This window comes from Trichechus manatus, unplaced genomic scaffold, assembly GCF_000243295.1.
Source record: "Trichechus manatus latirostris isolate Lorelei unplaced genomic scaffold, TriManLat1.0 scaffold00084, whole genome shotgun sequence".
NCBI classification, from domain to species: domain Eukaryota; kingdom Metazoa; phylum Chordata; class Mammalia; order Sirenia; family Trichechidae; genus Trichechus; species Trichechus manatus.
The window spans coordinates 2809678-2822239 of record NW_004444020.1 but is presented as its reverse complement, the minus strand read 5'-3'; the positions used below and the strand labels follow the sequence as shown (position 1 = coordinate 2822239).

General features: G+C 37.8%; 1 protein-coding gene across 3 annotated transcripts in view; it reads left to right on the top strand.

Annotated features, from left to right (window-relative positions):
* Positions 1-12562, top strand: part of ACAD11 (acyl-CoA dehydrogenase family member 11) — a 125116-nt gene that overhangs the window by 41727 nt on the left and 70827 nt on the right. For all 3 annotated transcript variants that reach the window (XM_004381406.2, XM_023735952.1, XM_023735954.1), the window contains 4 exons: positions 3410-3551; positions 3927-4048; positions 5760-5866; positions 7409-7535. In XM_004381406.2, coding sequence (XP_004381463.1) covers positions 3410-3551; positions 3927-4048; positions 5760-5866; positions 7409-7535 — 498 coding nt within the window. The remainder of the gene's footprint in view (positions 1-3409; positions 3552-3926; positions 4049-5759; positions 5867-7408; positions 7536-12562) is intronic.

Below are 12562 nucleotides of genomic sequence, written 5' to 3'. Positions count from 1 at the left end.
TGAAATGCAGATCAAAACTACAATGAGATACCATCTCACCCCAACAAGGCTAGCATTAATCCAAAAAACACAAAATAATGTTGGAGAGGTTGTGGAGAGACTGGAACACTTATACACTTTTGGTGGGAATGTAAAATGGTACAACCACTTTGGAAATCAATTTGGCACTTCCTTTAAAAGCTGGAAATAGAAGTACCATAAAATTCAGCAATCCCGCTCCTTGGAATATATCCTAGAGAAATAAGAGCCGTCACATGAATAGATATATGCACACCCATGTTCATTGCAGCACTGTTCACAATAGGAAAAAAAAGGAAGGAAACAACCTAGATGCCCATCAATGGACGAAAGGTATATTCACACAATGGAATACTATGCAACGATAAAGAACCACGATGAATCCGTGAAACACCTTATAACATGGAGGAATCTGGAAGACATTATGCTGAGTGAATTTAGTCAGTCACAGAAGGACAAATGTTATACAAGAGCACTATTATAAGAACTCAAGGAAAGGTTTTAAACACAGAAGAAAACATTCTTTGATGGTTACAAGGGTGGGGAGGGAGGGAGAGTCTTATTCACTAACTAGATAGTAGAAAAGAATTATCTTAGGTAAAGGGAAGGACAGCACACACTAAAGGGGAAGTCAGCACAACTGTACTAAACCAAAGCTAAGAAGTTTCCTGAATATAACCAAACACTTCGAGGGACAGAGTAGCAGGGGTGGGGGTTGGGGACCATGCTTTCAGGGGACATCTAGGTCAAATGGCATAACAAAGTTTATTAAGAAAAAGTTCTGCTATTCATTTAAAACAATTTCTGAGGCCAACTCTTCAGACAAAGATTGGACTGGACTGTGGAACATAAAATGATACTTGTGAAGAGTGTGCGTCTTAGCTCAAGTAGATACATGAGACTAAACGGGCAGCTTCTGTCTGGAGGTGAGATGAGAAGGCAGAGAGGGTCAGGAGCTGGTTGAATGGACATGGGAAGTCAAGGGTGGAAAGGAGGAGTGTGCTGTCACTGTATGGGGAGAGCAATTAGGGTCACAACAATGTATGTATAATTTTTGTATGAGAGACTAACTTGAAATGTAAACTTTCACTTAAACTACAACAGTAAACAAAAGAAAAACAGAAAAAAAAAACCCCAAATATATATATATATATAAAGTGAGCCTCTGCAATAAAACCTTTCTCAGAAAAAAAAAAAAAAGTTCTGCATCCTACTTTGGTGAGTGGCGTCTGGGGTCGTAAAAGCTAGCAAGCAGCCATCTAAGATGCATCAATTGGTCCCAAACCACCTGGAGTAAAGGAAAATGAAGAACACCAAAGTCACAAGGAAAGCATTAGCCCAAGAGACAGAAAGGACCGCATAAACCAGAGACTGCAACAGCCTGCGACCAGAAGAACTAGATAGTGCCCGGCTACCACCAATGACTGCCCTGACAGGGAACACAACAGAGAGTCCCTCTTGGAGCAGGAGAAAAGTGGGGTGCAGAACTCAAATTCTAGTGAAAAGACCAGACTTAATGGTCTGACTGAGACTGGAGGAACCCCAGAGAGCATGGCCCCCAGACTCTCTGTTAACCCAGCACTAAAACCATTCCTGAGGTCAACTCTTCAGTCAAAGATTAGACTGGACTGTGGGACATAAAATAATACTCGTGAAGAGTGTGCTTCTTAGCTAAAGTAAATACATGAGAGTAAATGGGCAGCTCCTGTCCAGAGGTGAGATGAGAAGGCAGAAAGGGTCGGGAGCTGGTTGAATGGACACGGGAAATCAGAGGTGGAAAGGAGGAATGTGCTGTCACAGTATAGGGAGAGCAATTAGGGTCATGTAACAACATATGTATGAATTTTTGTATGAGAGACTAACTTGAATTGTAAACTTTCACTTAAAGTACAATAAAATGAAAAAATAGAATTTGTAAAAATAATACAGAGAGGCCCTGTGTACCAATCACCCCAGTTCCCCCAAAAGTACCATCTATGTAACTATAGTTCCAGTCTTCAGAAAAAAATATTATGGTAAAAATAAGTCTTCCAGGAATGTGTGGGGTTAGCCAGTAGATGATTACTAAAGGGAATGACAAAACAAAACCATATTTCTCTATTTCCCAATCCCCAATGGTTTTCCAGCTACTTACACCTGAAGTATTTGAATCATGTTTGAGTGAGTATTTCAGTAGCACAACATGCTTACTGCAATCTTTAAAAGGAGTCCAGTTTTACACCTGGAAAATATTGTTGGTTATCCAGATATAAATATTAACCATCTGGTGAAGTATTGTTTAAGATTTGGAGTTTAGTTTAAAATCTGCATATTGCCATTTTTAACTTGAAAAAACAAATTTTTAACTAGAAACAGATAATTCCCAAGATATTTCACCTGCATTCATTAACTAAAACACAAGTTGTATCATGTCACTCTGTACAAAACCCTCCAGTGGAGCATTCCCTTCCCTGTTTGTACCGTGTTCCCTTCTACCTCAGTCTCTTGATGTAACCACAACCATTGCTGTCAGTTTGGTCTATATCCTTGCAACATTAACTATTCATTTATAACCTTTTATTTAAACAAAAATGATGTCATTCTATGCATATTACTCTGAAAATGGCTTTTTTCCTTTTGTATTTACAGTTGAATATCCCACCCTCTTTACATAAAGATATATATTCTCTTGATACGTGTTCTGACACACTAGAATGAGAAAAGCTTTCTGTTTTATTGGTTTCAGATTACATAATGATTCTTTTATCATGTTGGTATATAATGGTGGATTTTGTATTTATAAAATAAACAACATCTTTTAATAATAATTATGTTTTTGTATCTACAACATGAAATAAATACTTTAAAAATCACTATTGCCATGTTGTTGTTAGTTGCTGTGAATTCGGCTCTGACTCATGGCAACCTTATTTATCACAGAACGAAACGTTGCCTGGTTCTGTGCCATCTTCATGATCGTTGGTATACGGTTGCCATAACAGTGTAATATTTGATATGTAGATGGATTCACCACCAAAGAAAACTCTGAAATACACACAGCACAGCACGGATTCTTAAAATAAAAGCAATTAATTATGAGAACGTTTTTATTATTATAGTTACTCCCAGTTGAGAAGCTTCATTTGCTTTTGCCTCTGCTTTTTAGTAGAGATATTAAGATTGTGTAAAGTATAGAAAAGTTGATAGCCAGTAATGGAGCCAGAGGACTTGTCTGTGCACAATCAGGACTAATTAGCTAATTGATAAATGAGAGGTGCCACTGTGGGTAAAGACTGCAAATGAGGCCTCAGATTGGCTTTTGATGATTTTGAATGTATTTTATTTCAGTTATCTCCTTACTTTAGTTGGTTTGAATTTTAATATGTGAAAACTTTGTTATTTTTTCTTACAGTCTCGAATTATAGCGGTACTGGATTGGGAGCTTTCAACCATTGGTCATCCTTTGTCAGACTTAGCTTATCTTTGCGTGTTCTACTTTTGGCCAAGGACAGTTCCAATGATAAATCATTGTTCTTATTTTCAAGAAAACATAGGTATAAAAATATAATGCTGTCTAATTTGATATTAATGTAAGATTGTCTTTATTATTCATAATTTAAAAATTTTAGGATTATCTTACTATTTTAGGTAAATAACTTTTATTCATTTCCTGAAAATATTTCCACATCATTTTATTTTTATTGATTTTTCTGAACTTAACACTCCATTTTTAATAATTTATGACAAAATTTGATCCTTTGTATATAATGTTCTTTTTGGAATCAAAATTTAGAATGTTTTATTACATGGATTAATAGTTATTATATTCTATTTTTTTATATATCTGCAGTATTATGACATTTTGACATATTCACCATGTTTTGTTTTGTTTTTTTATTAAAGTTTATATTATGTGATGTTTTTTACAGGGATACCATCAGTGGAAGAACTGATTTCAATATATTGCCGCCACAGGGGAATTAATTCTGTTCTTCCTAACTGGAACTTCTTTCTGGCTCTTTCATATTTTAAAATGGCTGGAATAGCACAGGTAAGAAAAAGCTAAAAATCTTAATTGATGATCTCAACCTCTGACTATAAAGCCATTGATTTACTAGGGCTGATGATGAGGGAAGAGTTTTCTTTGTACTTCCCAGAGCCTAGCACAGTACCTAGCAAATAGAAGCCTCTTAATATATCATTTTTAGTGAATATATAAGTAAAATTTTCCATTTTCCAATAATGTCATATTTATGTGATTAATTTTGAGAGGAAATTGAGCATAAATTCAATTGTTTGAATTATATTTTAATTTAAATAAATGCATTCTTTGTTATACTAGTCCAGTTTTCAAGTACTTTAAATTTCAGGGATTTATTTAATAAATTTAAGTACTTCGTAAGTATCAGTGAAAAGGGGGTAGGGTTTGGAAGAAGAGGTAAATAAAAATTTTTAGAGAAGAAGAATGGAAAAGAAGGATTAAGGAAAATTATAGGTATTTTCCCTGTCCTCAGAGTTCATGCTATTCACAAACAGCTAGAATGTCTTCTAGGAAATAATTGTGTTACATCTTATCTCATGTTCTAAAGGTTGAGCATGTTGAACAAGATGTGTTTCTCAAAATAAGATTTAGAGTATCTTTCAATATCTGTCAATTTCCACAAACCAGATACCAAATAGGCTTTGAATTTTAAATGGCTTTTCATTTCAAATAGATGTTTGACATGGGTTATGATTAAGTTAATATATGCATTATAAACTATGTAGTTGTAGCCTTAGAGTTATGATCGTAAACATTCCATTTCAACTGGCAATATGAAATTGGAAATGATGGAAAACTGTTACAGTGTTTTATAGCCTAAAGAATTGGTTATACAAAGATGAAGTAATGGAATTCAGTTGTTGGTGGGTTTGGGGTTTTTTTTTTTTTTTTTTTTTTTTTTTGGAGGGTGTTGTATTATGTTGGATGGTACAAACGATTAAGGAACTTAGCTGCTAACTGAAAGACTGGAGGTTTGAGTCCACCCAGAGGCACATTGGAAGAAAGGCCTGGCAATCTACTTCTGAAAAATCAGCCTTTGAAAACCCTGTGGAGCACAGCTCTACTCTGACACAGATGAAGTCGCCATGAGTGGGAACCGGCTTGATGGCAACTGTTTTGATTTGGTTTTTGTATTATGTTGGAAGCATAAAACATAGAGAATTAAGAAAGAAAAACTGATTAGTATTCAGCTAACACTGTTCAAAGGAGACAGTCATGCCTAAATTAGAGGGTCAAAAAAATGAGGGAAAATATTCTTAGAAGTTATATAATTGCCTTCTCTTTGGTTTTTATGATTTTTTTTTTTATCTTATTTTGGTTTCTTTAGAAGTTTTCCCCCCACTAGGAAGGAAGAGTAGTAATCCCTAGAGGTGATATAAACTGCAGGTTTGGTATGTTTGTTAACCGCTGAGCTCATTTTCAAATTTGGTTTGATTCTTGGTTACCATTCTGCTAGGATGAGAGTGTGTTAAGTAGATGTAACAAGCACGACTCTTTAATTTATGGAGGTATAATTATCCCTACATATAAATTAATAGAATTGATAGTCTGATTTATATCTTAGTAACTTGTGAGTTTAGTTAATAATAAATAGTAAATTTACTGGATCCTGTTCCACACTGGGTGACCCATGTAGTTGAGAAACTGTAGATAGACTTATTGGATAGTTGAAGGATCATTTTCAATAAATCTTAATTGCTCTATATTAATTTACTTGTAGGGAGTCTACAGTAGATATCTGCTGGGAAATAATTCATCTGAGAATAGCTTTTTGTTTGCCAATCTTGTGAAACCTCTGGCAGAAACTGGATTACAACTCTCAAAAAGGTAAACAAAACAGATTTCTCGGCTAACTCAAATTAGAGCCTTTATTTTACTTAAAATAGGTATGAGGATGTTATAAACTTTAGGAGGATAGGAGTTGTTTTTATTGCTTACTCTACAATTGCTGCTGCCAATCACAGTAATTTGTTTGGTAAATCTCTTATATCCTAAAAATAAAGTGACTTCAAATATAAAGAAAATCCCCGTATTCATAATGAAAGTATTTTTTATTAGCCAACCTGAATGTATAAACTTTTAAGAATATAGATAAAATTGTCAAATGTTCCCTTATAACATTTCTTACTTACACGTACCTATTTAAAATTACATATTATGTAAAATGATTTATTAATTTAGAAATACTGCTCTCCTCCACTGTCATGACTCCTGAAATTTTATTCAGACATTTCATAAGTGTCTTTGACATCAGCACCTCCGTCATTGGAGCACACTACGAGGCACTTGGCCAATCACACTTCTCTCCAGATGGCGTGATATGCAGCACTCCTGAGTGCACATATGATGCTGTCCCTGGAAATCCTGCCTAAGTCACCAGTACCAGTACCCACAGCATAGCATCAGCACAGTTATTTTTTACAGTTCGTCTTACAGATGAATCTTTGTGATCACCACAACATAATCACCTACTGTGTTACACTTCATAATGACTGTCATAGATTGAATTAGGTCCCCCAAAAAATGTGTGTACAATTTGGCTGGGCCATGATTTCCAGTATTGTGTGATTTTCCTATATGTTGTAAATCCTGCCTCTATGATGTTAATGAGGGAGGATGAGCAGCAGTGAGGCAGGACTCAGTCTACAAAATTGGATTGTGTCTTGAGGCAATCTCATGAGATATAAAAGAGAGAAGCGAGCAGAGAGACAGGAGGACCTCATACCAACAAGAAAGCAGTGCCGGGAGCAGAGCATATCCTTTGGACCTGGAGTCCCTGCATGGAGAAGCTCCTAGTCCAGGGGAAGATTGATGAGAAGGCAGATGAGAGAGAAAGCCTTTCCCTGGAGCTGACCCCCTGAATTTGGACTTGTAGCCTACTGGACTGTGAGAGAATAAACTTCTCTTTGTTAAAGCCATACACTTGTGGTATTTCTGTTATAGCAGCACTAGATGACTAAGACAATGACCGATGAAGATTTTATTTCTAATTACATCCAACAGTTGTATTTGTGAGGCATATACCAAGGAATAATTATTAAATTTGTGTTCAATTTCTTGGTTTCCTTTTCTAGAGATTCTGACAGGTGGCTTCAATAAAGACTCAAAACACCTTGATTGAGATCATGCCAGGCTCATGTGTTTTCCCCCAAATAGTACTTTAAGCATTAAAGTTTAACGTACAAAATAAAGTGATTCTGCATTCACCCCATAATATGAGAGATAAAAAACAAAATATAGTAACTCATTCTGAGGAATTTCCAGGGGTGAGGGGAGGAGAGGAGATGGAGGATGGAGAGACTTCTTGTTATATTCAGAAATGTATAATAATGATTTGGGATATCTGTCATTCTTTTTTTTTTTGTAAAGAACTTTCAATACCGCACTACCACAGACTGATACTGCTGGACATTTGTTTGTACAGACTAGGACAGGCCGAGAAGTTCTTACTAGGGTGAAGGATTTCATGAAACAACACATCCTTCCAGCTGAAAAGGTAGGTATTGTATAAACAAACAGAATGTATTTGTGCTGAAGGACTGTTGATGACTCACTTCTGTTATCTCTGCTTCTAGGAATACCAAGGCATCCTTATCTTTGCAGTCATTCCTTACCTAGATTTCTCTCTTTACCCTAGCACTGGGAATCCCTGGGTGGTGTGAACAGTTGCTCAGCTGATAAGCAAAAGGTTGAAAGTTTGAGTCCATCCAGAGGTGCCTCAGAAGAAAGGCCTGGCAATCTACTTCTGAAAAATCAGCCATTGAAAACCCTATGGAGCACAGTTCTCCTCTGACACACATGGAGTCGCCATAAGTCAGAATTGACTCAGCAGCAACTGTTTTATCCCAGCACTGAGCTGCTTCAGGACCTAATCCAGAAAAATTCCAAGTTTTTAAAAAATGCCAAGGGAATGCCACAGATAAGTTTGTGGAATGAAAAGCTGAAAGGGATTAGTTGTTTGTAAGATTGGGGTCCTAAATTTTTTTAAAATTATTATTACGTGTCCATTTGAGAATTTAATGAGACCGCTAGACTATACAAGTGGACATACCCAGAAAATTTTGCATGTCATTTCAAGATGTTCACAGATACTATGACCTCTCTCCCCCATCAGATAGTATTTTAAAGTGTTAAGTGTCTGTTCACTGGAGGTAGAGAGGCAAAATAGTACATTCATTCATTCAGTTAAAAAATAATAATTGGTTGCCTGATAATGGGCTAAGCTCCTGGGGAGCCACTGATGGTAAAAGAAAGAACAAGACAGACAGGGCTTATGCTCCTGTGTAGCTTACAGTTTAGCAGACAAGAAAGTCATTAAATAAGAGATAAGTGCTATGAAGAAAAGTGGAAAGCTCTTACGAAAATATGTGAGGGAGATGGGGCAGGGTGTGTGTGCAGGTAGAACACTGGCGTAGGAATTCTAAGACGTTGATTCCAGTCCACCCTGCCACAAGTTAGGAGGTCTTGGGCAAATAACTTTCTCTCTCCAGGCCTTAGTTAATTCATCCACAGTGTGAGTAGATATGACTAGTTATATAATAAATCCCATTTTAATCTTCTATGATTCAGAGAAGTCTAGCGCTAGAGTGGCAAAGTCAAATAGGGAACTGAAAAAACACCAGAAACCTCTTTCAACAAAAATGTTCAGAGCTGATATGTGTTTGTAGGGCAGATAGTGTTGTTGCTTGAATTAAAAGAATAGTTATCGTATTTTTAGTAAAGATCTGGGTTGAGATGAACTCAGCTCGCAGAGTGAGGTAAAGTTTTTAAAGAGTGTGCTATTTAAATTTGAGGAAATTTTCTAACACAGTGACCTCTCATTTGTGTTCAGTGGTTAAGGTATCACTTTGGAGACTTTCTGCTCTATTTTTTCAATTTTGAGCTTTAAAATGCTGGACTTTTAGGTATTTAAAAGGGAATGCAACACTTCTGGTTCAAGATGGTTGACTGAATTCAGCATTTACCTCCCTCCCTCAAATAAAGTCCCATTGAAATAACAATAAAGAGGTTTTAGAAAATGAAATAAATTCTTCTAACAGGAAAACAGATGGGGTATGCATCAGAGCACTAAAGGTTTTGAAAATAAAATAGAAATTGGAATCAGAAAGCAGAATGGATCATACTAGAGAATAAACCATCACAGAGGAAACCACATCTCAGTAGAAATGAGAGGAGGCTGCAGCAGGGGCGGTAACCAATTTTTCACAGTGGAGCCCACTGTGATTGGCTGATATGAAGAGCAAGAGTGAGAAGAGGAAGAGAAATGGAGATGCTTGACTGAAGAATTATGTGCAGAAAGGCTGCTTGGGTTGGTCTCTGATACCCCATGAGCAGTGGTGTTTGCCACTAGACAGAAGGCTGCAGTCATACTCTAAAGAGAGTAAATGATCTGCTTCAAAGATTCCGGGCTTTCCGAAGTGAGGATTGGTACCCTAGAGTGGGGTCCTCCATGTTTTAACTTTATTGTTTTCTTGTAGGGGAAGACTTTGATGGAGACCTCAGCTTCCCCATCAGCCTGTCTGATTCCCTTCTACCAACCCTGTTGCTGTTCAGTCGATTCCAACTCATAGTGACCGTATAGGACAGAGTTAACCGCCCCAAGGGTCTCCTAGGCTTTAATCTTTGCGGAAGCAGACTGCCACATCTTTCTCCTGCAGAGCTGCTGGTGGCTTCAAACTGCTGACCTTTCGGTTAGCAGCTAACCTTTCGTTTAGTTTAACCACTGTGCCACCAGGGCTTCTTTATTCCCAACTGCTCACCCTAAAATGAAGCCATCTATTGATGTGCTAAAACTTATAACCAGCCTGTCATTCAGAGGAGAGGCTAGATAGAATTGACAGAGGAAACCAAGCAAGTGCCCTGTATTATATATTAGCTTACTCTTTCATTCATAAATATGAATAGGCAAGCAAGGGAGAACAAGGAACACAAAAGAGAAGTGTCACAGGTCCAGTTGTGATACATCTACTGAACTTCATATCATGTAGCTATTAAAAGATTTACAGAAGAGTCACAATAAAAGAATTTTTTTTTTGTTACGTGAAAAAGCAGTCTATACCTTTAAACGGAAGGTTGTAAATGTTTTGTGTGACAGGGGAACCCACAGTCATCTTGTCTTTGCAGATCTTTCAGACCTGCAACATATCCACATCTGATAAATGTGAGCTTTTTCTTTTTATTAAAAAAACTTGTGCAAATGTTTATCAAACTGTTTTCTCCTATAAGTATTTTGTTACCTACATATTTACCACACACAACACACACACACGCGCACACACACACACGGGTGGATTAACCAGCAATCAAAGATGTAGTGAAACCCATGTGAAATTGTGCACTACAGATTAGTAAATAAGCACAAGTAAGCTTGGGTAATCTGTCCCTGCACACACAAAGGTATTTAAAAAAAGAAAGAAAACTATTTTATCCTATAGAGTGATTCTGAACAATACTAATCCCAGTCTGTGAAATACACATTTGGGATGATATTTAGAGAAAAGTAAGTAGCTTTTTTCAAAATGGATGAGGATAAAGTCTATATAATTCTATTCAATATTATTTTAACTATCTTTACAAAAACCAAACTAGTTATGTCTAGAAATTTAAGATTGTATCATATAATTTACCCACATTTTAACAGTATCTGTCTTTAACTCTCTTGATTACTTTTTGTCATAGTTTTACATATATTTCAAATTTTCTATAGTGGGGAAAAAAAGTTTAACCATTCTAATGGCGTTTTGAAACTCCCTGGATATCTAAAAGTGACGTGGAAGCTGAGAACATAAGAATCTGTTATCTGTCAAAATATTAAAAGCCCATTCATCCTATTTAAAATGGATAAGAAGACTTCTGGCAAATGACACTCTAGGCAGAAGCACCATGCCATCCCTCCGCAGAAAAGATCCAAAAAACTAAGCCAGACAGAGAAAACAGTAATTCTGAAACCCTAAATCATCAAATGAAGAGGTAAAGAACTCAGCCAAGCACCAAATGGAGTGAGAACACTGACAGAGAACGGAGAGCGAGGAGAGATTCATGCAGAGGTCCCCTATCAGCTAACGCAGCATGGATCCGCCATCTTGGACTCCTATTGGAGACCAGCAAATACAGGGTACAAGAAAGCAGCTTCTTGGAGCTTCCAGCAGGAGACAAAACAACCGGTAATTTGCGGTGTACGCTTTCCCACCCCCCACCCTTCTTCAAACCCACTCGGCCTCCTCTGCTTCTGGCACCCACAGTCTCTTGGCCAGGAAGTACCGGCTGCTTAGATTCCACCTTCCTGCACCAGCCGGCTCCCTGAGTGCCATTTATTGGCTGCTGGTGTTGCTTTTTTCTGCTGCTTTTGATTTCTTCCTTACCTCTCACCACTTCCCCCTCCTTTCACTCAAATACCTGGCTCTGTGTGCCATCTTTGCATCTTCCTGAGGGGCTGCGGAGCTCCGTTCGAGTGGGGAACTGCTTCCCAGTCTGGGCTGCCATGCTGGTGGGATCCTGGGGCTTTAGTCTGTTTGTTTGTTTTGAACTGTTTTCTTTTCCTTCTCTTGAGGTGGGAGCCCATTCTGGCCGGGCGATGCTGCGTGGCTTGGGACCTATCCCCTTCGCTTGCGCAGACTCTCAGAGGGATCCCTGAGAACATTTTCTTTTTCATGGTTTTTTTTTTTTTTTCCTGTTTTTTGGGGGGATTTTCTTGTTCTTTTTTTTCTTTTTAAATTGTTTTGTTTTCTTTTCCCTCTTTTTCCCTTTCTGTCTTTCTTCATTACTCAGTTTCTCGTCTCTCTATACCTTCCTTCTCTTCCTGTTTGCTGAATATCTGGCGCTGGATACCTCTACACCTTCTAGCCAGGCTGAACTGCAACACCTGAGAACAACTTCCCCAGACCTCGTAGCTGCACCGGTGGGATCCCTGGGAGCTTTGCTGTTCTTTTTCCTTTCTAATTTTTATTTATTCATTCTTTTCTTTTTTTTCTTCTTCTTCTTCCCTTTTTTGTTTTTCTCCATTTCATAGTCTCTCATCACTCCAACAGCAAGCTCCCCTAGCACTCTTTTTTGTTTGTTTGTATGTTTTTGGCTCCTGTTCCTCTCTCCTCTCTCCCGTATCCATCTTAGCTCCACACAAACCATCTCCCCCCTCCATCCTGCCTACCTGCACCGTGCGCTTAACATCACACCACCAAGCAGCACAGGCAAAGCCTACCAGAACCTACCCTGCACTAATTACCGACCCGCCCTGGTGGCTGTAGTAAGTGCCACAAACAACCCATCCCAGTAACTCCTCTTCAGCCAGACCTGCCCTGCTATACCATATCTGAGCGACGGACTCTGCCAATTGGAGAAGGAGGTGAAAAGTATCGTGCCCACAGACGAGCAAACAACCAAGAACACACAGCCTGCCTGCTCAGACATAGCCAAATTTTTTAAAAAAAGGTTAAAAAAAAACCAAATCTACAATCAGTAAATGAGAAAAATAACTACTGAATGCCCCAAAGACAGCAGACAATATCAAAACATTTACAAAAACAG